A 27,412-nucleotide genomic window follows, 5' to 3' on the forward strand; every position below is an offset into this window, starting at 1 on the left:
GCCGATTTGAACCTGGTAAGAAATTCCATTGGGGACTCATTAGATGACTGAGCCATCATAGCCAAAGAAGATACCAACACTTCTATTCCGGGTCGATAAAATTGCTCATGAAATTTCTTAACTAGTTCATCCCAATTTTGAATAGAATTTGGTAGAAGGTTAGTGTACCATGTGAACGCCGTGCCCATCAACGAGAAATTAAACATATGTAGTTTATGGAAATCACTGTTGACATCTCCACGTTGGACAGTAAATCTAGCCACGTGTTCTAATGAGGACAAGGTTGATTCCCCAATGAAGAGACTGAAATATGGGATCTTGAATCCTCGGGGATATTCAAACCTTTCGACAAAGGCCGGATATGGATGGATACACTTTGGGAATTTAGGCCTTTTTTTCAAGGCTGAATCGATCATTCTCTGGACTTCACCCATATCCACGAATGTTGTTTATGTTCTTCAGCCAAATTCGGTCGAACTGATGCTTGGCTCACCGTATGTTTTTCAAGATCGATCATCCTGGGCCGAGTGAGTTCTACCTCGGCCTGTATCGACGACAACCTTTTCCCTTTCAATGGAGCATTTAAAAGAAAAAAGGCGTTGCTTGGGTTGATCGACGAGGTCATTCTTGTGAGCTTTGTTAACTAGAATTTCAAGCAACTTATTATTCATCGAGTTGTTCTCATGCACCGTTTCAAGTACGCTTTTCATCTCTCGACAAAAAATTTGCTCAAATTGTTGAGATTGTTCTTCCAACCATCATTGAAAAAAAAATTTAGATAGTACACTAAAGGTTTCATCATCGTCGTCGTAATCATATACCAGGCCTTCGATAAAACCATCTTTTGCCATCCTGGTAGTTTAGGTGAAGACCACGACATCATGGTTCTGACTACCAAGATTAATTTCTGTTTCTGGGTCAACTATGCCAGTGGCTTCAGGTGTCACGGCAACATGAAGATCATGTGCCTGCGACGCGTTATTGTGGACTTGACTTTGAACTATAAGTGCTAAACTGGTAGTCGATTTACCCATAGTTGTTTTCTTTTTGATTGACTGTGTCTTAATGGTCATGAACTTCATAACATTAGCACTGGGTCCCATTGAGTGTGCCAAAATATTGATCTTAAAAACTACCTAACCTATGTGGCGCGCATGCCAAGTAATTAATAAACTAACTACGTTCTTCGGTCGAATGCGGGGTGTGCTAACTCATCGATCGAGCTCGCCGGGGAGTAAAATGTATGTTGATGTGGCGTTGGGTGAGCTGCTGACTTCTACATCTTGCGATTGCGGCCGAGGAAGGAACTCCTTTCAGCCTTTGGGTTTTAGAGCCTGAAGACAAGACTACTAGTTTGTACGAAGTTCACGAATCGTCAGCACTGGGTTCGGTCGTACTAATTATATTTGTGCAAATATAAGTACGCTGAACTAGTACCCGACTGTACGTACACAAATACTCAAAAGAGATAAGTGTCTTGATTGTAAATGTGGTCCGGCCATTTGAATGCCGAACTCTAAAATGTACTTGCAAATATCCAATCATTAAATAAACTCAGCTTTCAATGTGCCAAGCCTGATAACACCTCACTTCGCCGAGAAGGCTGATGAGATGACCTCTTCCAACAAGGACTCGGAAATCCTCGAAGACTAAGACTTGGATAGATAATCAGTCGGTCTCGCAACAGTGCTATTTATCCAAACTAAAGATGCTCCTCGGTCGATTGATTCTACAGCTTCAATGCTGTTTATCCAAACTGAAGACGTCACCGGTTGCATCCATAGTGCTGTTTATCCAAACTGAAGATGTATTGGCTGGAGAAAAGAAAATAAAAATCTCAAAGTGTTTGAGAAGTTTGCGCAGGGCAGTTAAGTGTTGAATTAGAGAGGGTTAGAAAGATGCACTACCTTATCTATTTATAGTAGCAATTTCCTTGATAACCGAGTTAAAATTTTACTCGGACTAGAATTCCTCATCCTAATCTGATTAGGTTTCAACCAATCCTAACACCCATAGGATTTTGAATCAACCTTTTTAATCACTTAGATTCAATCCCTTGATTCTTGGCATCTTTTTTATTTGAAGCATTCTTAACTTTTAAAGAATCTTTATTGCATTAGGATTCGACCACTTCACCCTTATCCAAGCAAAACCATATTCTGATAGAATTCACCCAAACTCTTCTGGACTTGGCCCATAGTAAAGAACATTCCCGATATTTCTTATTGGACCAAGAACAATTCTAGCCTCAACCCAAAGCATTATTTTGGGCCCAAACAACAATAAAACTAAAATTTATCCCATACCCAATAATCAAACCTAATATCACCGAATCTTTATCCTCCGTTCATTCTAGCTAAAAGTCTAAGACGTTCTCACAGAGAAAGACAAGCTCTTTTTGAACGATGGAGAAGATAATTGTAAAGTTTTGAATCCTTCAATTAAGGTATGAATCGATTTATGCAATTTTTTTTTCCGTTTCATTTCATAATCAACCCCTTTGTCAAAGCCTAATTACTAGCTGAAACATATATAGGATTTAAAATTTTAAAGTCTAGCTACTTGTGTGAATATCATGCTTTGTTTTTTGTTTCATTCGTGGAGGCTATACTTTGCTTGTAGTTCTAATGATAGTACATAGCAGCAATATAGCGATTGTCCTTGAATTTGAAGGTGTTGAGTTCCTTTTTTCTGGTGATAGAAATGCATGTATGTAGTCTCCAAAAGCTTCCCCGTCTTCCTCTTGTTTCAATCAATCATAATTTAATTCAGTTGTTGGATGTTGAAAATGTTTCAATTTCCTGAAAATATAGGAAAGTGACTTTCAAGTAGGTTCATAGCATAGAAAAACATGCCTTCAATTTCAAAGGTCAATTTTTTTTAATCTTGATTATGATAATTAAAACTTAATCTTGTTTTAATTACGAAATTATTAGGTACCCTTATTGTCATGTAATGGGAAGATGGCGTGCCTCTACTTCTCTGCAAATTAGTGTAGGCCTTGTAAGGCTCTTACCTCTCAGATGACGAGACTTATGAAATGCTTTGAGTGGAAGACAAAGAGTTTCAGATAATTTTTGTCTCCTCCAATTGTTATGAGGAAAAATTCAATGAACACTTCCAAGTGCATGCCATGGCTGATAGTGCTAATCTTCATAAAAGATTAAGTGACATGTATCGCATAGAATGAGCTTCGATACATTGATTTTGGGTTTTTATTTTCTAAATGGGTGTAAAGATAAACTTATATATTGGATTGGGTTTGTGAAGGTAGTTTAGGTAGTAAATTGGGTTTAAAGAGATATTAAGAGTTCAATTAAAAGTAACATGGGTGTGGAGAGTAAGTTGGGTGTAGAGAGAGGTTATATGGGTTTAAATAAAATTTTCATTTTCATTTTTATTTTGCACTCTTCTAAAATTCCTCCTGCGCAGGGATTTGTGTTAAAAGAATTGCCTTTTATTAATTTAATAGAGGAAATTGTAATAATGGTCATGACTATTGGTCCCTTAACTCATCAAAATGCACAGTTATGGTCCTTTTTGTCAACTCCGTTAGAACTTCTGTCAAAATGAGTCAAATGTCATGCATGTGAGGCTAAATCAATAGGCAAATATAAAAAACCAAATGAGAAAAGTTGTCGCCGCAATGGTTCCTCAATTTTAACCCAATTAGAGAAATGGTCCTTAAACTTTACCAATGATCTGTCAACTTTAACCCAATTGTAGCAATAGTCCTCCAATATGACTCATTCTGACGGAGTTGATAAAAAGGACCATAGTTGCACGTTTTGATGAGCTAAGGGACCAATGATCATGAATTTTTAGTTGAAGGATCATTGCTCCAATTAAATTAAAGTTGATTGATCGTTGCTACAATTTACTCGTTTAGTAAATCAATAATACTTTAACTTAACCCTACTTGACTCAGTTGGGTTGATTGATAGGAAGGAAGATTCTCTCTCCTCCTAATTTCTCTCTCGTTCCCTTCCTTATTACTTGAACGGTTACGATTAAGTCACGTCAATATTTTATATTTTTTTGTAGAGATAATACGATAAAAAATAAAGTAAAAAGAGGAGAGAGAAAGAGTTGAGAATAAGAGAAGAGAAAATCCTAGTCCGATCAACCAAAACGCCTAAACCTTTGATCATTACTATAAATTTCGCCCAAAACAAAAGAATATAAATATAAAATGTACAGGACCTAGGGGTGGGCACTTGAACCTGAAAATTGAAACCGAAACATGAACCAAATCGAACCGCACCAAATGGTTTGGTTTTGCAGTTTCAAAACGATTTCGGTTTGAAACCGAACTGAATGAAGGAAAAACGGTTTGGTTTCGGTTTCGGCCATTTGAAACCGAACCAAAACAAAAATCGTATAAATTATTAAATATTAAATCTAATTGGTCATTTCATTGAGTCCATACATTTAGTATGGACTCAACCATATTCATGCCTCAATCCAGTTCAATAGAATGTCACTTAGTCATTAGATGTTTACCTTGTTTTTATTTGTCTTATATTTTGTATAGAGATACCCGGTGCTCTGGTGGATTTGTTGTGTGTGTATAGATCTCAATTGCTAAATGTACAACCTCAAACTCTTTGTACACTATGAAATCAGAGGAGGAAAATGATTCCCTTGACACTGTCATCAGACAAGCTGCAGAAGAGCCATCTATTTCTTTCTCAAGAGTTGGGGATAGCCCAGTCTCGTGGATTCAGCTACTTCATGCCTTAGACCAACAAGGTACTAGAAGACATGCAAAATTAAAAACAAACAGTAAATGTTGCTCATAGAAGAGAATTGAAGTGTTTATAAAAGGAAAATGAAATAAGATATAACTAGGTAACCATAATAACTTTTTCAAATAATGAAACCGCACCAAAACCGTTTAAAACCAAACCGAACCGAACTAAATGGTTTGGTTTCATTTCGATTTTAGCCTCAAAATCGCACCAAACCAAACCATAAAATCTTACTGTTTTGGTTTTGGTTTCACTTAAAACCGCACCAAATCAAACCGCGCACCCTGACCCAATATTCCCTCCTCTAAAAACACCAAAATTCATCCTTCACTTCGTCTTTCAAGCTCTCTCTTTCCGTTTTCCAAAAAAAAAAAAAAAGCTCTCTCTTCCCAGCAAAATCTGGGTTTTTTCTTTCCGTTCTCAAAGAGGGGTTCAATGGAGGTAGAGTAGAAGCAAGCTCAAGTGATCGAGCACTTCGTGAAGCAAGCCTCTAGTCTCTAGGGGGTCTTCTCTCATCAGCCTCATAGTCCAACTCACCTCCCATTCTTCTCTCTTCGCTTTCTCTGAGATTTTGGTGTTCGTGGCGGGAATTTCCGTGGGGAATGCTTCCTAGCCGATGAGCACACAGCTCCCCGAGAGGTTGGCGCCGGTTGATGCTTTCTGTCGGGCTTCTGCTTTATTGGCTGGCTTGTCAGGCAGAGCCTGTCGGGCAAGGCTTATCGGGCAAGGCTGAAAGAGAAGGACAGAGTTAACTTTGAAAGGTGCCTTTGTGAGGCCTTAAGTGTAGGCCTTGAGGCTCACGATCAAGATTAACTTTGAATTGCTCAGGCGTGCCACTACCATCTTCAGCACGGCAGATGTAGAACGGATGTTTGAGTTTTAATTATATATATATATTCGAGAGACTATGTTAGTTATTGACAGGTGCCTTTGTGGGGCCTTAGGTGTAGGCCTTGAAGCTTCCCATAAATAACTAACTTAGTACTCAAACACATAAGGTTCATTTTGTTGGTTATATGGGTCTTATAACCATCATACTTCTGATTACCTGAGCTCAAAGAGCAGAATGAATCCAAATAGGTGCCTTTGTGGGGCCTTGAATAGGCCTTGAGGCTTCCTATCAGAACCCCTTCTGTACTCAATGTTCTTGCCCGAGAAATAGGATGAATCCAAATAAGTGCTGTTGTGGGGCCTTGAATAGGCCTTGAGGCTTCCCATCAGAATTCATCCCGTACTCAAACGTTATATGGTCATCATAATATAACAGAAATAAAACTAAGTGGCAGGTCGATTACTTGCGCCCCAAGTAACTTCGGACTTCTTGTTTATCAAAGCTTGTCGTGGATGGGTTAAGTCCACATCAGGTTCTTTTTTATGCCTTGAGGCCAAGGACTTTTTAGGGTGATCAAATCTTATATGCCCGAGGGCTAGGAACTTAGATCTGGCTTGAATTGTGAAGACATATTCAAATCGGATTCAAGCGCTGAGAGAGTCTTTTAATAGCCATATTACTAGAAATAACTTGAATACAACTTGAAGTATACAACATATTACTAGGCTAATGAATGAAAAGATAAAAAACAAAGAAGGTCGGGCAAGGTTTAACCTTGTCGGGCAAGGCTGATCGTCTTGCAACTTCTTATCTTTGTGGGTTAACAGAAGGTTTGAAAGCTTAGAAAAAGGGTTGGGAAGTGAGTTTGCAGAAAGAAAATTGATACTACAGCAGGCGTTTGCACAGGGTAGCAGAGCTATTACAAAGGGTTTATCCAGAAATGGATGAAGGCTTGGGCTGACTACAGCTTCGTTTTGAAGGCAAATCTGGCTTTGAGCAGAGTTTGTACTTTTGTTTGTTTGTTTGAGTGTCTTTGATTCTGACTTCTCTTTCTCCTTTTATAGCCACCTTGGCTTGGCCTCCTGTAGCAATAATCTTGCCCGAATGCAGTTTGAAGGATAGTGACTCATCAGCTATTTACTTGTACTGCCATCATAAAGTACTTTTGGGCTGATTAGCTGGCTGGTCTATACCACTTGGCCTTAAGGTAGGTGAGCAAGTGGTGCAAATGATCTGCACCTAGTCGGGAAATGCCCTTTCTGCTTTCTAGGTCTGGGCTGAGCTTCGGGCTTTTCCTTCTTTTTTTGCGCCAACTCCCTTCTAAGCCCAAAGTTTAAGTTTCAACCCAAACAATGCCCCCTTTAATCAATATTCAGACTGGAATTCCAGGCGCCAATATTGATTGAATATCCGCATGCTTGTATACCCGCTCTTGGAACTTGTGTTTTTCTGGACAGGAGGCCTACGACCATGCGTCTCTTGCTCTTCTCACGACCTTTGGGTTACCCTCTGAGGTTTCTATAAATTCAAGTTTGATTTTACCTTTTGCTCAGTCAACCAAATTCTTTCAACCTTCGCTTCAATTAACCCTGAGTATTTTTGCCTTCTTAGTTTTCTCCCCAAGACTGAGAAATGAGCTCTTTAAGATTCAAATGGGGTTTCCTAAAAATTCCTTTTCATGAGAAAAAGAGTTTTCATCAAATAACCACTATCCCCAACACCCTTGGTCAGGCACCCCGCTATCTCCAACACCCTTGGTCAGGTGGTGCTCCCATGTAGACTTCTCTTCCTGCTCGTCACCATGATAAGTCAGGCTTCACCATCATATATGGTGATGACTCTGCCTGAGGATCCTCTACCAGGCGCGTCTTGGCTGCACAGCCTGATCACCTGACCAGATTCATCCATGAAGATACCAGAAAACCAGCTGAGACGTCACTGCACCTGGAAGGAGTCGTACGTAGTACATCGGGATTGAATTGAATTTGTTGTAAACTTCACCAGTTTGTCGAAAATGAAATAAACAATATCTTAACAATCTTGTGTCTTTCTGTCTTCTTGAATGACTGATGAATATACACTATACTTTAGCATCCCGAAACCAATACCTTTTCAAGAATTTAACATGAATATACACTTTACTTTGCATCCTCCTCGATGTAACAATCCCTAACATCCCATAATGTAGGACAATACCTTTTCAAGAATTTAACATTAATGGGATGTTTCTGCCAATTCCCTTCGAGGTCCGCCAAGTAATATCCCCATTTGTCTAATACTTGACTAACTATGAAAGGACCTTCCCACGTCGGGCTCCACTTTCCAAAACCCCTAAGCTGAGCTCTTAGAGGAAGAACTGTCTTCCACACCAAATCTCCTTCCTTGTAAGATTTTGCTTTCATCCTTTTGTTATACGTTCGGGCAACAGCTCTCTTTCCTTCCTGAATCTAGTTCAGAGCTTCAATTCGGGCTACATCTAAGTCTTCAATCCCTTGACACATGGCTTCGATGTATTCTTTGCTGTGTAATCCAAACTGATTTTGAATTCTGACAGAACTCACATTGATCTCCATGGGAAGCACTGCATCTTGCGCGAAGGTTAGAGCATAAGGAGTTGTCCCTGTACCTGCCCTCTTGGAAGTTCTGTATGCCCACAAAGTATTCCCCAGCTTTTCATGCCATTTTTCCGGACTATCTATCACCATTCTTTTGATAATGTTTACCAAAATCTTGTTGCTGGATTCATCATGGCCATTTGACTGCGGGTAGTAAGGACTGGATCGGATCATCTTTATTTTGTATTTGCTTGCAAATTCTTCAACTTCTTTTGAAATAAAAGATGGCCCTTAATCCGTCACTATGGTTTTGGGCACCCCAAATCTATGTAGAATCTTGGTCTCAATAAAATTTTTGACCGCAGCTGAGGTTATGGTTTTTACCGCCGAGGCCTCCACCCATTTGGTAAAGTAATCCGTTGCTACAATGATAAAAGTGTGCCCCTTGCTAGAAGACGTGTAAATCTGCCCGATGAAGTCCATTGCCCATCCTCTGAAGGGCCAGGGCTTGACTACTGGATTTAAAGGCACAAAGGGTATATGTTGGAGAGGACCGTGCCTTTGACATTTCTCACACCCTCGGGCATAGGACTTGCAATCTTTTTCCATGTCGGGCAAAAAATAACCATATCGCCTAAGTAACCACCTCATCTTTGTCCCCGCCTGATGTGCTCCACATACTCCTTCATGTACTTTGACCATCACTCTCATGGACTCCTCTTGGCCTAAGCATTTCAATAATAACTCGTCTAGAGTCTTCCTTAGTAGGTCTTTCGCCCATAAGACATACTTAGTTGCTTGTTGTCTATTCTTCTTGCTGGTGGGTGAAGAGGGATCTTTCAAATGATGTATGATGGGCGATTTCCAATCTTCTATCTCAGTTTCCTGAACCATTACATCCAGGCTGAATCCCCTTTCCAGGATAGAAGGAAGATTTCTCCTTTGAATCTCGGCATCCAACCCATATCTTCTTTCCTGTATTGGCATGCCTGAGGCTAATTGCACCATCTCATTAGTTGCTAGGTTGGCTCCCCTAGGAACATAACTCACCGATATATTAGAATCCCAATAAATCAACAATTGTGTGGCCGCCAAATAGTATCCGGCCATGGTGATATGTCTGCACTTGAACTCCCCATTTAGCTGGTTTATTACCAATTTTGAATCACTAAACACCTCAACTTCCATTGCCTCCAGATCTATCAAGATTTCCAAACCAATTATTAAGGCCTCATATTCTGCCCGATTGTTGGTATTCCCTTGATAATCCAAGAGAAATGAGTAATAATGATAAATCCCTTGAGGGTTGATAATCACAATCCCAGCTCCTGAAGCCTTCTGAGTATAAGAACCATCGAAATACAACTTCCAAGGAGTAATCCATAAACCAGCCACTCTTCTTATCTCCTACTGAATCCACTCCTCTTTGCCCGAGATCCCTTTGCTTGGCGGGATCCAAACATTAGTAACTTCCAGGGTTCCTGGTATATTGATTATCTCATCTCGAGATTCTTGATGCTCCGCCAAGAAGTCAGCAATTGCTTGGCCTTTTACTGCCTTTTGGGGGACATACTGGAAGCTGAATTCTGATAATGCTAGAATCCACTTCCCAATCATTCCTGTTAACATTGGCTTTGACAACATGTACTTTATCACATCTGTCTTGGCGATGATGTGCACGTGACAAGGTAACATGTAATGCCTCAGCTTATTGGCAGTAAAATACAGAGCTAAGCACAATCTCTCTACTGGGGAATACCTTGTTTCTACCTCGGTCAGAATTCTACTGAGGTAGTACACTGCTTGCTCTTTCCCGCCTTCATTATTCTGAGCCAGCAAACTCCCAATTGATTTATCTGAAGCGGAGATATATCGCTTTAAGGGTTTTCCCCTCTGAGGTGGTACCAATACTGGCAGGGAAGTCAAATAAGCTTTGATACCATCGAAAGCCTCTTGGTGCGGTGGTCCCTACTCGAAATTCTCCTTATCCTTCAGTCTTAACAAAGGAGTCAGCAGCTGAATCTTACCCACTAGATTAGCAATGAATATTCTTAAGAAATTAATTTTGCCTAGCAGCCTCTGAAGTTGTACTTTGTTGGTGGGTGAAGGCGACTCCATTATTGCCCGAGCTTTATTTTTGTCCACTTCTACCCCTATTTGATGAACCAGGAATCCCAAGAAATTGCCCGCTTTCACTCCAAACGCACACTTCTTTGGATTCATCTTCAATTTGTGGATCCTTATTCTTGTTAATGCCTGCCTGAGGTCTATCAGATGTTGTTCTTCCGTCTTGGATTTCACCACAATGTCATCAATATACACCTCCATATTATGGCCAATCAGATCATGAAAAATGGCATTCATCGCCCTTTGGTAGGTTGCATCAGCATTCTTGAGCTCGAAGGGCATGACCAGATATTCATATGCCCCCACATGCCCAGGGCACCTAAAAGCTGTTTTATGTATATCCTCCGGGGCCATCTTTATCTGATTATACCCGGCATTTCCATCCATAAAAGATAAGACTTTGTGTTTTGCTACTGCATCTATGGATAGATCTGCCATGGGCATGTGATACTCATCTTTAGGTGTAGCACCATTAATATTTCTGTAGTCAACACAACATCGTACCGCTTTTGTTACGGCTTTTAAAACGGGTACAATGTTGGCTAACCATTCCACATATTTGGCTGGCCTGATAAATCCAGCTTTTACGAGCCTCTCAATCTCTTTTTTGACCTTCTCTTCTATCTCATTTGACATCCTTCATGGTGCCTGCTTAACCGACTTATATCCTTCCTTGATGGGCATTCTGTGTTCCACCAAGGTTGCATCTAAACCCGGCATCTCAGTGTAATGCCAAGCAAAACAATCTCTGAATTCTTGCAAGAGACAGATAATTTGTGCCCGATCCTTACTCTCCAATAAACCACTGATTTGTATTGGTCTTGGGTCCTCCTTTGTTCCTAGCTTAATAACTTCCAGAGGATATTGGACCTTTGGTGGTGGCTTATCAGGTTCTGCACACAAAAATTCGACTAGCTCTAGGCTCTCGGGCAAGTTATCTGGCTCATCTAGGTCATATATACACTCGGCCATTTAAATGGCCCTTTCCAATTCTTCTTGATAAGATTCCTCGTTGCTTTCATCCTGGCTGGTTGAAGCTCCCCCCTGCCATTCCTGCTCTTCTCTGTCTAAGAGCTCATTTTCTTGTCTTCTTCCTTTCCCATACACCAACAGTCGTTTAATCAGGGATCTGACTACCATTACCTGATCTTTCCTTTTTTGTTCTATCATTGATGGTGTAGGGGTGTTGGGATGATATAAGGTCTGTCCCACTCTTCTCTAGTAAGGAGCATCCCTTGTTTTAGGAGCTTTTGGGCCGTCACCTTGGTAGGGCGACCATTCTCATCTGCTCCAAAACACTTCAAGATTCCTATGTTGGGATTGTAGAAACTTGCTTCCGCTCTATTGGCTGTGGGAAGAAATGGCCGTGATTCGGCCTCTACCATATCCCAAAAGCCTGGCCCTTCTGCGCTTGCCTCATGATACACAGCCACTTGTTGATGTAGGGTGGAGGGTACAGCAAGACTTTGGTGGATCCAATCTCTTCCAAGTAAGGCTCCATAGGTGGAGGTGCAGTCCACCACAAAGGACGCCAGCATGATCTGTTTAGACCCCAGATTTACTTCCAAAGGTAATATCCCAAGAGTCTTGGTGATAGCGCCTGAGAAACTAGAAACTGTGAGGTCTGTAGGAATAAGATCTTCTGTGCCTCTCCCCAACTTTTTCATCTGCTTGGCTGGTAATACATTAACAGCTACCCCTCCATCAATCAAAATCCTTTTGAAGGGCATTTCCTCCAAATGAGCTGTTACATATATGGGCTTTAGATGATTGGCAAGTGAAATGTTCGGGCGACTGAACACCATTTTGTCTGTGTAGATCCTTAAAGGACCCTCTTCGGATGCTTCAGATGATGCAGCTTTTCCCGACTCTCATTCTTCTGCTATCTCCATATTAACATGAGCCATCATTGGCTCAGTTGTTACATAATCTCCTTCCATGGCTGCGGGCTGATTAGGTTGGGCAAAAAACATAGCAGATAGTACATACGCCATGTTTATATGAAAGTTGCTAGGCTCTGGCAGTTCCTCTTTTTTGCTCCTAATTTGGTCCATGAACTTATCCAACCACGCCATAGCATCTCGTGAAAGCAATGGTTCTGGTGCCCCCTCTAGCTGATTCACACTTGAACATGGTGTTTGTTTTGGAACTTCCCCGAAGGGATCTTCTAATGATAGAGAAGGTTGTTTTTTTCTCAGGGGAGACAGTTCCAAAGCACATAGGCTGCTCTACCTTCCATCCGAGAGTCGGCACCATAACCATATCTTCTTGAGCTCTCCTCAAGATTCTTTATTTCCCAGGGTGTAGGCTTTGTGGCACATGATTTCCTTCGCCTTCAATCTTGCTGTTAGCCTTTTCCACCTCCTTCTTACTTCTCCAGCGGAGCTGACTGCTCCCCCCAGATGACGTTTTCTCTAACTTTTAATTTTTGGAAGCTTCCGACGTCGCTGGGGTTTTCAAGGAATTCATGTAGGCTTTGTGTTGCCTCTGAACCCTTATGACCATGGAGGCACCCATTTGCTTAACGGGCTGTCCATTCTTCCCAACCACATACCATTTTCGCCCGAGGCGGGCAGGATTATCTTTTGTGACGGGGTTTGTTATCCTGTTATTCCTCCTGACCTCTCTTCCCATATGGCCGTACTGAGAATGCCCTACACTTCTCTCTTTTGGCTTCTTGGCATCTTTATCCTCTGCCTCCTCAAAAACTTCATGGTTACGAAATATTTCTGATAAAGCCCTTGGTTGGGAATCGCCTCCTAGCCGCTGAAAGACACTTCGGGAGGTATCCCTTCCTGCAGTCCGTCGAGCTTTCTCTTGTGCCTCTTTTCTCTTTTGTTCTTCATTTCTCCTGATCAGTTCATGATCTATGAGGGCTCCCGCGAGCGGTATCTCGAGTTCACACTCGCATTGGCACTTACTGCATAACACCTTTCCTTTGAATATGGCAGCTTTTGGATATTCAGGCAAGTTAACCCCCCATTTATGGGTTTGTCAACCAGTCTTCTTTCTTCTTCTCTTGTGACCTTCTCTTTTCCCTTCTCCGCCCAGGCCATACTGATCATATTTATAGGGGTATCTGAGAAGGGATCCGTATGTTTATCCGTCACCGCAGCTTCTTCTAGTTGATTGGTTTTAAGCCCCCTCTTCTCCCTATCATCTTTCTCCCCAAGATGAGGTAAAGACATAGGGATAGGTGGTCTTAGAACCGGGTCATCTTCTTTTCTGGAGCCTGCACAAGCGTTCTTCAGTCTTTGTAGTATGTGCAACAAAGCAGTTTGGAAATCTTCTGATCCTTTTGACATATTGCTTTGATCAAAGAATCCCACCGGGCGTGCCAAAACTATGTTCGTGGCGGGAATTTCCGTGGGGAATGCTTCATGGCCGACGAGCACACAGCTCCCCGAGAGGTTGGCGCCGGTTGATGCTTTATATCGGGCTTCTACTTTACTAGCGGGCTTGTCGGGCAAAGCCTGTCGGGCAAGACTGAAAGAGAAGGACAGAGTTAACTTTGAAAGGTGCCTTTATGAGGCCTTAAGTGTAGGCCTTGAGGCTCACGATCAAGATTAACTTTGAATTGCTCAGGCGTGCCACTACCATCTTCAGCATGGCAGATGTAAAACGGATGTTTGAGTTTTAATTATATATATATATTCGAGAGACTATGTTAGTTATTGACAGGTGCCTTTGTGGGGCCTTAGGTGTAGGCCTTGAGGCTTCCCATAAATAACTAACTTAATACTCAAACACTTAAGGTTCCTTTTGTTAGTTATATGGGTCTTATAACCATCATACTTCTGATTACTTGAGCTCAAAGAGCAGAATGAATCCAAATAGGTGCCTTTGTGAGGCCTTGAATAGGCCTTGAGGCTTCCTATCAGAACCTCTTCTGTACTCAATGTTCTTGCCCGAGAAATAGGATGAATCCAAATAGGTGCCTTTGTGGGGCCTTGAATAGGCCTTGAGGCTTCCCATCAGAATTCATCCCGTACTCAAACGTTATATGGTCATCATAATATAACAGAAATAAAACTAAGTGGCAGGTCGATTACTTGCGCCCCAAGTAACTTCGGACTTCTTGTTTATCAAAGCTTGTCGTGGATGGGTTAAGTCCACATCAGGTTCTTTTTTATGCCTTGAGGCCAAGGACTTTTTAGGGTGATCAAATCTTATATGCCCGAGGGCTAGGAACTTAGATCTGGCTTGCACTGTGAAGACATATTCAAATCAGATTCAAGCGCTGAGAGAGTCTTTTAATAGCCATATTACTAGAAATAACTTGGATACAACTTGAAGTATACAACATATTGCTAGGCTAATGAATGAAAAGACAAAAAACAAAGAAGGTCGGGCAAGGTTTAACCTTGTCGGGCAAGGCTGATCGTCTTGCAACTTCCTATCTTTGTGGGTTAACAGAAGGTTTGAAAGCTTAGAAAAGGGGTTGGGAAGTGAGTTTGCAGAAAGAAAATCAATACTACAGTAGGCGTTTGCACAGGGTAGCAGAGCTATTTGTGAACACGAAATTTTCCTGAAACGAAAGAGACAAGAACAACGTGCACAAAATAATATTTGTGTTTTTGATTTTTGGGGTTACAATATCTCTTAACTTGATCCTCTGATTCGATCTCCGTAAGGTGTGTATTTGTGGATGTTTCGTTGATCCAAGGGCCGTCGAGGCTTGATTTTGGATGAACTGTTGGAAGTTTCTTCAAGGGCCGTGGGCTTGATCTTTGAAGGTGGATTTTAGCGAATCTTCAAGGAGCCGTTGGGGCTTGATCTTGAGGATGAATGTTTCTTCAAGGGCCGTTGAGGCTTGATCTTGAATAACGGTGATGAACGGGTCTTCAAGGGGCTTTTGGGCTTGATCTTTGAAGAACAGTGATGAACGATGAACACTTTCTTCAAGGGCCGTCGGGGCTTGATCTTGAATTAGTGGAAGTTCTTCAAGGGCCTTTGGGGCTTGATCTTGAAGGTGGATGATTGTCGATCTGAGGGCCGTCGGGGCTTGATCTTGGAAGAACGATGAACGAAGAACGAAGAAGGCTTTCTTGATTCTTCGGGATGAACGGATGATGAACAATGAACACTTTCTTCAAGGGCCGTCGGGGCTTGATCTTGAATTGGTGGAAGTTCTTCAAGGGCCTTTGGGGCTTGATCTTGAAGGTGGATGATTGTTGATCCAAGGGCCGTCGGGGCTTGATCTTGGGATGAATAGTTGTGTGGATTTATTGATGTTGTTGATCCAAAGGGCCGTTGGGGCTTGATCTTAGGATGAACAGTTGTGTGGATTTATTGATGTTGTTGATCCAAAAGGTCGTTGGGGCTTGATCTTAGGATGAACAGTTATGTGGATTTGGTGATGTTGTTGATCAGTTATGTGGATTTGGTGATGTTGTTGATCCAAAGGGCCGTTGGGGCTTGATCTTAGGATGAACAGTTATGTGGATTTGGTGATGTTGTTGATCAGTTATGTGGATTTGGTGATGTTGTTGATCCAAAGGGCCGTTGGGGCTTGATCTTAGGATGAACAGTTGTGTGGATTTGTTGATGTTGTTGATCCAAAGGGCCGTTGGGGCTTGATCTTAGGATGAACAGTTATGTGGATTTGGTGATGTTGTTGATCCAAAAGGGCCGTCGGGCCTTGATCTTAGGATGAACAGTTGTGTGGATTTGTTGAACACTTTCTTCAAGGGTCGTCGAGGCTTGATCTTGAATTGGTGGAAGTTTTTCAAGGGCCGTTGGGGCTTGATCTTGAAGGAGGATTTGACGAAGAACGAAGAGGGCTTTCTTGATCCTTCGGGATTTGCTTGAATTTGGGAGGTTGGATGCTTGAAAGCTTTAGAGTTTCAAAGCTTCAAGGATTTTGGATGTGTGGGGAGTATTCTCTTCCATTTTGGGAGTAGAGAAATGTATTTGTGAATTCGTTCATGATACCTTGATGTAGAAGCCTATTTATAGGCTTTGAGAATGAATCACCACCACAAAATATTTTTTTTCTTTTCCAAGCACCATTGCCTAATTTCCCACTTAATACAATTTTAAACTTGAAGTGGTAATTTTATGGCCTAATTTTCCACTTAATATCATTTTAAACTTGATATGTGCATGCTTTGTCATTTCCCAAAATGAGAAGAAAACCTTGTTTTGATCTTCAATGGATTGAAATGTGCTTGCCTTGTCATTGCCCAAAATGAGAAGAAAAACTTGTGTAATCCTCCAAGGGTATTTCTTTTTATTTTGTTGAGTCACACACCATGTGTACAATTTGTATGACACGTGGCATATGCCATGTATGCCTTGACACGTCAAAATTTTAATGCGTTGGTGAACATTTATTTTACCGCAATTTCGATGTCTACACTATTACAAAGGGTTTGTCCCGAAAGGGATGAAGGCTTGGGCTGACTACAGCTTCGTTTTGAAGGAAAATCTGGCTTTGAGCAGAGTTTGTGCTTTTGTTTGTTTGTTTGAGTGTCTTTGATTCTGACTTCTCTTTCTCCTTTTATAGCCACCTTGGCTTGGCCTCCTGTAGCAATAATCTTGCCCGAATGCAGTTCGAATGATAGTGACTCATCAGCTATTTACTTGTACTGCCATCATAAAGTACTTTTGGGCTGATTAGCTGGCTGGTCTATACCACTTGGCCATTTGGTAGGTGAGCAAGTGGTGCAAATGATAAGCACCTAGTCGGGAAAGGCCCTTTCTGCTTTCTAGGTCTGGACTGAGCTTCGAGCTTTTCCTTCTCTTTTTGGGCCAACTCCCTTCTAAGTCCAAAGTTTAAGTTTCAACCCAAACATTTGGCTTTCCCCAATGTGCTCGAGGTCACTCTCTTTGCTTTCATGTTGTTGCTTGCCTGAATGCAATTTGGGTTTTGTTTAAAATTTGTGCTTTTTGGTTAAGTGCTTTTGGATTCTGCTAGTCCCATGCTTTAGAGCTTTTGGGTATCCTTTAGATTTTCTAGTATTTGTTGATTTTGTAGGTAATTAGTGTTCTCGTTTGGGTTTTATGCAAGGTTGTAAATTTGGGTTTGATTTAGTATGTGATCCCAATATTAGAAACTAGAAAGTGGTTTTTAATATCAAATTAGAATGAGTTCCAATATAATTTGTGTTTTATGTCAATATAGAAAATTGAAGGCGTTTTGAGAAACTTAAAACAAAAGGAATGTTAATCATATATCTGATATGCATATTTGGTTAAAATATGGATACCCATTAGGTGCCAAAGAGATCACTTACTTAGTATTAATCCCGCATTGAAATTGGATTCTAGTAGATGGTGTCTTTGATGAGCTAATTGAATTTGTGCTTTCTTTAGTATTGACTAACAATCCAATAAAATTTCTTTTATGTTTCATGTTATTGATATAACTTTGTTTACTGGAATTGCGAAAGGTGAAATAAGGGGCAAAGCATGCCGTCCCATTTTATTTTCTTTCTTTATTAGTGTAGTTAAGTTTTACTCTTGGTTCTCGATTTGACTATCAAATCACCATTCCTTGATTTTCTTAATTGACATTGTTTGATTCTTGACCATATTATGTTTCTATTCTTGTAAATTAATTTCAATGCAGCTTCAAGGAACTGGACATGCTGTATACATTGATCTGCTTCGCCTCTTTGCTCATGGAACATGGAGCGACTATAAGAGTAAGAAACTTTCTGCACAAACTCCTTTGCACCACCTGAGGGGATACATTATATACTTTTATTTGTCCTTCAATTAAATTAACATTTTTCATTTTGCCAACTAGTTAAATAAGGATGTTTTTCGTTGTTTGAAAACATTAGATGTTTGGTATTGGATACCAAAGGTTTTACAGTTTTCTGGAGTCTTGAAACTATCAAGGATTCATCTAGTCATAGTTTAAAATAGAAGGTGATCAGTGATTGAAGATAGTTGAGGTTCAACCATAAAACCAATTAGCAATATAGGGAGTAGCTTGATTACATATAAGCACTTGCAAGGTCCCTCCTTTCCCCGATGTAGGATTCACACTCTGAACGAACCCCCTTACGTGTGGCTAAGTTTCAAGCCTAGCACGTGGACAACAAAAATCGAGTGAGGCGGAGCACGTGTGGCGGTTGGGCTTTACACAAGAGACAATATGCTCTGATATCATGAAGAAAGTTTAGGTTTCACCATAAAACCAATTGGCAATATGAGTAGTAGCCTATTACTTATAAGAACATACAAGGTTCCTTCTTTCCCTGATGTGGGGTTCATACTCCTAACAAATTGGTTGCGTGGATGTGGTGGAATTCTTCTTTTGGAGTGCCTACACTAGTTTTTTTTTTTTTTTTTTTTTTTTTTTTTTTTGTGGGGGTAATAATATATTCAAGAAAAAAGAATTGAAATTTGGGAACTTTAACGAAAAGCTCCTGGTACTGTTCACTTTAACGAAAAACCACATTTTTACACTAAAAAGTCAATCCTAGTACTATTCACTTTACCCTTTATTTTGTCTTTATCATTAAAACTCAAAGTTTTCAAACCCTTTTCATTAGTTTTCCTTTGAAATTTGTATTTATTATAAGATGTCTGAATCCTGAAGATTAGCACCATTACCAGTCATGTGGTGGGTTGAGCCGGTGTCTATGTACCATGTGGGATCATAGTATTTGTGTGGAGTAGGAAGGACACTCGCAATGAAGGCTTGAAAACCTGCACAAGGAGCCATGTTAAGATGGTGGGGGCAGGCTGTGAAATGGTTGCCGGGAGAGTTGTAGTGGGTGCACCAAAAAGCTGGTGGTGCACTAAGAACCCCTGGAGCCACATTAGGTTGAGGACCCCAATTATTAGCCTGCTGATAATTGCCACGTCCACGCGACCACGTCAACGACGAAAACCACCTTGACCCCGACCCAAACCACCATGGCGGGTGCTTGCTGCTACTACGGCTGGGGAACATACTGCTGTTGCTGCTAATGCTGGATGGGCATGAGCAGTAGACAACAAAAGACATGGTAGATTCAGAGAGGGTGGAAACCAATTTGCTATAGACAAGTTGATCAACCTTGAACAATTGAAGATGCTTATTAGGTTGGGCAGGGGCATCGCCAGAAGCAGGCAGACGAGCAGCAGGCGCAGGAAACGAACTGTCGATGTACTTAAATAAATCATGTCCAATGCGAAACAGGCATATCTGAAAAGCCCTGGTAAGAAAATTGGTCACTGTAAGCTTCAGAAAGTGGGCCAGAATGTTCCACCATAAAACTAATTGACAATATGAGAAATAGTCCAATTACTTATAAGCACATGCGAGGTCCCTTTTCCCGATGTGGGATTCATACTCTCAACTGTGATTGGTATGTTTTGGTATGTTCTGGTTGCATATGCTGTGAAAAGTGTCATAGTTCTGGAAATGAAGGGTAACATTGATACATTTTCCCCTGGCAGGTTTGATATAAACCTAAACAATTGTAGAGCCTTGTCCCACCTATTCATGCTTATCCATTTTATCCGACCAGGGCTTATTTATTATATTAGTAGGATGCTGTTATATATTTTTTAATTATCCCCACCCATGTTGTTTTTTGTCCTTACTTTAATACTACACTAAATGCTGATAAGACACTACTTTGAACTGGTTCATCCATTAATCGTATTTGAAATGTCCAAACTCTAGGAGCCTGTTCTATTTCATTTTTCCCCAAGCTAATTGTGTATGTGGTCAGACGGAGAAGTTACCTTTTTGCGTTGGTAATGGATGAGTTAACAGGACATATTCAAGATGATATTCCTTGGTGTATGCTTTTTGCAGACGATATAGTGTTGATAGATGAAACTCAGGAATGGGTAAATGTGAAGCTTAACCTTTGGAGAGAAGTGTTGGAATCTAAAGGTCTTCGCCTAAGCCGATCAAAGACAGAATATATGGAATGCAAGTTCAGTGCAAATGGAGGCCAAAATGAGTTAGGGGTGAGGATCGGAGATCAGGAAATACCAAAGAGCGACTGCTTTCGCTACCTAGGATCTATCTTGCAAAAGAACGGAGAATTAGATGGAGATCTCAACCATAGAATACAAGCTGGATGGATAAAGTGGAAGAGTGCATCCAGCGTGTTGTGTGACCGTCATATGCCACTAAAGCTTAAGGGAAAATTTTATAGGACATCAATAAGGCCGGCGATGATGTATGGCACAGAATGTTGGGCGGTGAAGCATCAACATGTACACAAAATGGGTGTAGCGGAGATGAGGATGCTTTGTTGGATGTGTGGGCACACGAGAAAGGATAAGATTAGGAATGAGGATATCCGAGGTAAAGTAGGAGTAGCCGAAATTGTAGGAAAGCTGAGAGAAAATCGGTTACGGTGGTTTGGACATGTGCAAAGAAGGCCTACTGACGCTCCGGTTAGAAGATGCGACTACGGGATAGAGGTTCAGGGCCGAAGGGGTAGAGGAAGACCTAGGAAAACTTTGGAAGAGACTCTAAGAAAAGACTTAGAGTACTTGGATCTAACGGAGAACATGACACAGGACCGAGCACAATGGCGTTCTAAGATTCATATAGCTGACCCTACTCAGTGACTTGGATTTTTCAAGTCTCCAACTGAGAAGTTTTCCTCACTCGAGAAATTAAGGGAACACTACCTCAACCTACATGCTTCACTCACAAAGCTTAAACATACAAGCTTCAACAAAAGAAAAATTCAAAGAACTTAGTGAAGAAGGTTTTGGTGTATTTAACACAATACATTGAAATGAAGCAAAGCTTATTTATTGATATCTCCGATAAGTTACAAATATGTACATATACATGAGTCAAAATAAACAAACAATAGGGGGCTTTCACAAAGGTTGCTTAGGAGAAGTCTTATCAGTCGGTAGAGCCCCAGAAAGAGAAGGCACCGGAGGGTGATCACTCAGAGCCTCAGTACTGGACAGAACCCTAGAAGGAAGAGCCATCAGAGGCTGATCATTTGGAGCTCCATTACGCGGTAAAGCCCTAGAAGACGAAGGCAATAAATGCCTTTGGAACAAACCCACAAACCTCTGATGATCAAGTAAAATCTGACCATCAGATTCATTCACCTGGTTAAGCTTCCTCTTCATGTTTGTAGCATAGTCATGTGCGAGCCTGTGCAATTGTTTATTCTCATGCTTGAGCCCTCTAATCTCCTGCTTGAGACTCATCACTTCAGCCGCCAATGATTCAACTTGGCGTGTTCGAGCAAATAGGCGTTGGGCCATATTCGACACAGAACCTGCACATTGAACACTGAGAGCCAGAGAATCCTTAACAGCTAACTCATCAGATCGTTTGGAAAGAAGTCTGTTATCTTTGGGAGTGAGAATGTTCCTGGCCACCACCGCAGCAGTCATATCATTCTTCATCACGGAATCCCCAACGGTAAGAGGATCAGTAGGGGATAAGAAGGATGGGCGCCATATGTTGTCTGGAGAAGGCGCGGCTGCCTCTTCACCAAGGTTCAAGTCAAAACGACGGTCGGAAGGGCCAGACATTTTCAAAGGTGTTGAAGAGAGAAGAGGTCGGATAAATCAAGATCTTAGAAGTGCAAGAAGGGAGCTTATACTGGTGGAGATTCAAGTGTGCTTTGGAACTTAATGCCAGCCTCTATAAAAATCTGCACTCGACGGAGCTTCAGAAATCGAAGAGGTGCTTGCTCAGAAATCGAAGAGGCGTTTGCTTTCTTAAAAGCTGGGCTGCTCAGAGACCACGAGGGCTGATCTCAGAGATCGAAAGGGCGTTTGCTTTTTCAAAAGCTGAGCTGCTCAAAGACCACAAGGGTCGATCTCAAAAATCGAAGAGGCGCTTGCTTTCTCAAAAGCTGAGTTGCTCGGAGACCACGAGGGCCGATCTCATAAATTGAAGAGGCACCTGCTTTCTCAGCCTTGTCAGCACCTGTCACATGCACACTCAGCTTTGCGGAAATTAAGGGCAATTTGTCGAAGATTTCTGGTGAAGTAGAAAGCACGTGAATCTTACTGTTCAATCATCCACTTTCCACACGTAACATCAGCTCATGGGTACCACGGATAACTTTGCCAAAGATCTCTGACAAAGTTTAGACACATGAAGCTTGCAGCTCCCACTACATCGCTATGACCAAGAAGGGTAAAAGAATAGCAAAGAAACAGCACTAACAAAGTTTAGACACATAAATTTTGAAGGTTTAGCTACCATATTATTACCCACAAGGGTAAAGGAACAGTACAACTGCTAGATAATTGGAAAGTCCCTATGTGTCAACCTCTGTGCTCCGTGGCAAGGTAGACTAGAAAAAATGCCCAACCTTTACTCACATTCGAGAAAACACTCCCAACAAGATTGCTTGCTTCAAATTCAAAAAGGCATCGCCCTCCGAATCTCGAGAGCCAGACTCCCAACAGGATTACTTTCTCAAAAAACGAAGAGACACCACTCTCCGAATTTCAAGAGCCAGATTCCCAGCAGGATTGCTTTCTCAAAAATCGAAAAGGCACCGTTCTCCGAATCTCGAGAGCCAGATCCCTGACAGGATCGCTTGTTCGAAAACTGAAGAGGCATCGCTTTCTCAACTTCGAGAGCCAGATCTCCTTAGATAAAGCTTGTCTGTAATCTTCATACACAACATCAGCTTTCCAGATACCACAGACCACTTTTTCAAAGTGCTCTGATAGAGTTAAAACACGTGAAGCGGACAGCTCCCACTACAGTGCTATGACCAAGAAGGGTAAAGGAATAGCATTACTACTTGTTGTTAGAGAGACTCCTATATATGTCGACCTCATCCTCAACGAACAGGCAGACTTGCAAAAATGCTCAACCCTTCCTCATATCTGAGAGGGCACTCCCAACGAAGCCTCTCGAAATACTCAGCTTTCTTTCCCCTCGATAATATCTCTGCGAACAAGCTACACCAGAGCAAGAATATCTCATATCATCAGGGTTAAAAGCAAGAGTATCCCATATCATGCTTTTTCCCTGTCTTTTCCTTTGGCCTTGTCTTACCTGCAAGATAAGGAGAAAGAGAGCAATCAGTCAACACTTGGAATCAAGCTTCCAGTCAGGAACTGACTGCCTAGAACCCTTTACCTGATTACTTACCTGGCATTGCTCTCGAGTACTCATCTTCAACATCTTATGCTTTCAGAGAAGATACCACATCTGCCCGAGGAACATATAGGGTCAATGAGAAGGATACAAGGAAGCATGTGGAGACAAGCGTAACAGAACACGTGCCGATACTTCCACTACCTTGTCAACAGCAAAAGTATCCCATATCAGCAGGGTCGAACGTACTCTAGATTTGATGGACTTGTTTTGACCCTCAAATTCTTCAGTCGGCCTTATACTCTGGAGGTAACCAGAAAACCCTCCAACCCAGTTCAAGAATAAGCCTGTGGAAAGTTACTTCTTCAAAAGCAAAAGTATCTCATATCATCTCTTTTCCTTTTCTTCTCTTTCTGCTTGATGCTGCCTGCAAGATAAGGAGAATGAGAACAATCAGCCGGAACTCGAAATCAAACTTCTGATCTTGGACTGATTGCTTGGAGCTCTGATTGCTTACCTTGTCTGTCACCTCTTTCAGCAGATCTCCTAGCTCGGCGACTTGGGGGACTCCTACTACATGGTTTGTATCGCGCTTGACCACGCCTGAAACTACAAGTAAGCTTCAAGTGAAATTGATACATTACCTTGTGCATCTCCACCAGTTAAAGATACCACCCCTGGACGGAGGAAGAGTACTTCCAGAGAAAGATGCCACATCTACCTATGAGACAGATAAGGCAAGTGAAGACGACACCACACTTCGGTACTTAGAAGTTTCGTGATTACTCAGTGGCTTGGATCTTGCAAGTTCGCAATCGAGGAGCTTCCCCTCCAACCAGGAGGCCAATCACAGAGAGACACGTGTCGACATCAGAAGACAATTATAGCGCGACACGTGTCAACATCGGAAGCCAATCACAACACGACACGTGTCAATGTCAGAACAAGGCTAGAAACTCTTTTCTATAAAAGGAGATCATTCTCCCAAAATATTTCCTAATGCCATTTGTACTAAATCATTCACGTGTACCCACTAAAGGAGAGCTTGAACCTATGTTCTTGTGTAAACCCTTCACAATTAATGAGAACTCCTCTACTTCGTGGACGTAGCCAATCTAGGTGAACCACGTACATCTTGTGTTTGCTCTCCTGTCTCTATCCTTTTACATACTTATCCACACTAATGACCGGAGCAATCTAGCGAAGGTCACAAACATAATACTTTCTCTGTTGTACCAAAGTCCTCACTGATTTTATGCATCAACAATCCTTAAGTCCTTACCTTTTTGCATTGGTAATGGATGAGTTAACAGGACATATTCAAAATGTTATTCCTCGGTGTATGCTTTACGTAGATGATATAGGGTTGATAGATGAAACTCAGGAAGGAGTAAATGCGAAGCTTAACCTTTGGAGAGAAGTGTTGGAATCTAAAGGTTTTCGCCTAAGCCGATCAAAGACAAAATATATAGAATACAAGCGGGATGGATGAAGTGGAAAAGTGCATTTGGCGTGTTGTGTGACCGTCGTATGCCACTGAAGCTCAAGGGAAAATTTTATAGGACGGCAATAAGGTCGGCAATGCTGTATGGCACAAAATGTTAGGCGGTGAAGCATCAACACGTGCACAAAATGGGTGTAGCGGAGATGAGGATGCTTCGTTGGAGGTGTGGGCTCATGAGAAAGGATAAGATTAGGAATGAGTGGGTTGGACATGTGCAAAGAAGGCCTACTGACGCTCCAGTTCGAAGATGTGACTACGGGACAGAGGTTCAGGGCCGAAGGGGTAGAGGAAGACCTAGGAAAACTTTGGAAGAGACCCTAAGAAAAGACTTAGAGTACTTGGATCTAACGGAGGACATGACACAAAATCGAGCGCAATGGCGTTCTAGGATTCACATAGCCGACCCCACTTAGTGGGAAAAGGCTTTGTTGTTGTATCACCACATATCCAAGACACTATTTTATGAATATGTTTTTTCTTAAATAGCATTCTATCCCATAATAGCATGCCATCTTTCATTATGACTTAAAAGAAAAATTTTGCGGCTATATACTTCAAAAGGCAGAGTTTCTGAACCTTGATTCCATCACCTTTAATACTTCGGGAAGGGAGTGATGAAAATTAGTTTAGCAAATAGCAAAGTTATTGCAGTATGTTACACAACTTCATAATAACTGCGAGACCAACTAGTGTTAGGAGCCTTCTTGGTATGCATACATTGACAAACATTACCTGTAAAACTAGAAGTTGTCCTTGTTCATTGTGTACTTGTTGTACAACATCATGTGGACAATCAACAATATTATTATCAAGCCACTTTTGCCTTGCATTAGTGCTCAATGTGTAAGGCAGCTTAGCGCTTCAGTTTATTTGACTGTTTGGGATCTAATGATGTGAAATTGTCAGGTCTACTTATGTTGCTACTACATAAATTCTCTCTGTATTGGACGAGATGTTGTTTAAGGAGCCACAAGATCTTATATCAGTCATATTTTTAGTTGTTTCATTGGATTTTGACATTGGCTGTGACACTTGAAATTTTTATATTCCTTATTTCACATACCTATGAATGAGAAATTTATTGACTGAATGAGTGGCAGGTAATACTAGCCATATTCCTAGTCCCAGATCAAATCACGAAGCTGAAGCAACTTACTGTGCTTTCTCTAGCTGAGATGAACAGGGTATAAGAATTAGCTCGATATCATACTCTAATCGCTGGACCTTTTTTTTTTTATAGTTGCAGTCTAGTTATATCTTACTTGAAATTGCCGACTAGTCCCTTATTGGATTATGGTACTTACACTAATGCAGTTTAATATCTCTTAAAAGTTCTTACAATGGTCAAATATTTTACTTTTGTGCCAGGAAAGAAAGCCACCTCATTTTTCCATGTGTAGAATATAGGGGCTTTGGGTGAAATTGCTTTAGTTCGTGTACTTCTCAAATCAATGTTCATATAAAATTTCTCAAGGTCTTGTTGCCTAGGTGGTAAAAAGCTTGCTTTTGAAATTCTGAGACAAAGTAAGGCTAGAACTTTTTTATCAGTGAAGTTGGTATAGAAACAGAAAACTTCAACAGTAAGTTTTCTTGATTGTATTGAATGAATAATTCAGTTGTACAGATGTGAATATATATAGCCTTAGCTGCCTTAGGCTAATTACAAGAATACCCTCAACTACCTTGACTAACTACAGTTACTAACAAAACTAATTACATTTAGCTTTAACAAACTATTTAACAGCAACTATATTTGATGACTTGTCATTCTCCCTAATACACCCCTTCAAGCTAAAAGAGTAATCAGATAGGATTCCAATTGGAAGCTTGGAACACAAATAAGAGAATCTGCTTTTAGACAAAGATTTGGTGTGAAGATCAGCCAATTGTCTTCACTGCAAACATAGCAGACTTTGATGAGATTTGCTAGAACCAACTCTCGGATGTAGTGATAGTCAATCTCAATATGCTTGGTGCGAGCACGAAAAATAGGATTAGATGCCAAAAAGATTGCTGAAATATTATCACACCATAGGGTAGGCAGTGTAGGTAGAAGAGAATGAAGATCTTTGAGGATTTTGCAAACCCAAGTTAGTTATGCAGCAGAATGTGCTAAGGAACGATATTCAGCTTCTGTGGAGGAACGAGCGACATTGCTTTGTTTCTTTGCACTCCAATTGACAAGATTTGGACCAAGAAATAAACAATATCCACTGGTGGACCGCCTATCAAAGGTGCAGCCAGCCCAATCAGCATTAGAGAATGCTGAAAGGTTAATAGGACCTTTGGTGAACCATAAACCATGAGAAATAGAGCCTTTAAGAAATCTAAGAACCTGTTTTGCTGCTTGAAGATGTTGTTCTCGGGGAGCATGCATAAATTGACATATCTGATTAACAGCAAAGGCAAGTTCAGGTCGAGTCCAAGTGAGATATTGTAAACCACCAACTATAGAGCGATATTCAGTGGGATTTGACAAGAGAGGCCCACTGTGATCCAGTTTCTGAGAACCAAGAGGAGTGGAACAAGGTTTGGCACCTTCCATATTTGTTTTCTTAAGAAGATCAAGTAAATACTTGGTCTGATGAAGAAAGATGTCTTTGTTGGATCTGTGGACTTCCAACCCCAAGAAATCGTGTAAAT

The 27,412-nt window shown here is 41.2% G+C and overlaps 2 protein-coding genes across 4 annotated transcripts in view; one reads left to right on the forward strand and one right to left on the reverse strand.

Moving 5' to 3' along the window:
* Positions 1 to 5,120: 5,120 nt before the first annotated feature.
* The window catches only part of LOC126625760 (COP9 signalosome complex subunit 7-like), a 31,833-nt gene continuing 9,541 nt past the window's right edge, over positions 5,121 to 27,412 (forward strand). For all 3 annotated transcript variants that reach the window (XM_050294822.1, XM_050294824.1, XM_050294823.1), the window contains exons 1-3: positions 5,121 to 5,321; positions 17,062 to 17,086; positions 25,870 to 25,953. In XM_050294822.1, coding sequence (XP_050150779.1) covers positions 25,945 to 25,953 — 9 coding nt within the window. In that variant the 5' untranslated portion in view covers positions 5,121 to 5,321; positions 17,062 to 17,086; positions 25,870 to 25,944. The remainder of the gene's footprint in view (positions 5,322 to 17,061; positions 17,087 to 25,869; positions 25,954 to 27,412) is intronic.
* On the reverse strand, positions 8,430 to 10,547 carry LOC126625417 (uncharacterized). The gene is made up of 4 exons (XM_050294517.1): positions 10,166 to 10,547; positions 9,898 to 10,048; positions 9,712 to 9,757; positions 8,430 to 9,476 (listed from the first exon to the last, which is right to left on the reverse strand). Exons 1-4 carry the CDS (start codon positions 10,545 to 10,547, stop codon positions 8,430 to 8,432), a joined length of 1,626 nt encoding a protein of 541 aa, XP_050150474.1.

This window comes from Malus sylvestris, chromosome 6, assembly GCF_916048215.2.
Source record: "Malus sylvestris chromosome 6, drMalSylv7.2, whole genome shotgun sequence".
Taxonomy (NCBI): Eukaryota; Viridiplantae; Streptophyta; class Magnoliopsida; order Rosales; family Rosaceae; genus Malus; species Malus sylvestris.

Coding starts and splice junctions, on each gene's coding strand:
- LOC126625417 (XM_050294517.1), bottom strand. CDS start 10,547: ATGCCCTTCGAGCTCAAGAATGCTGATGCAACCTACCAAAGGGCGATG. Junction 10,049..10,165: donor ATTCATTGCTAATCTAGTGG/GTAAGATTCAGC, acceptor CTTCCCTGCCAG/TATTGGTACCACCTCAGAGG. Junction 9,477..9,711: donor TTATCAGAATTCAGCTTCCA/GTATGTCCCCCA, acceptor TCTTATACTCAG/AAGGCTTCAGGAGCTGGGAT.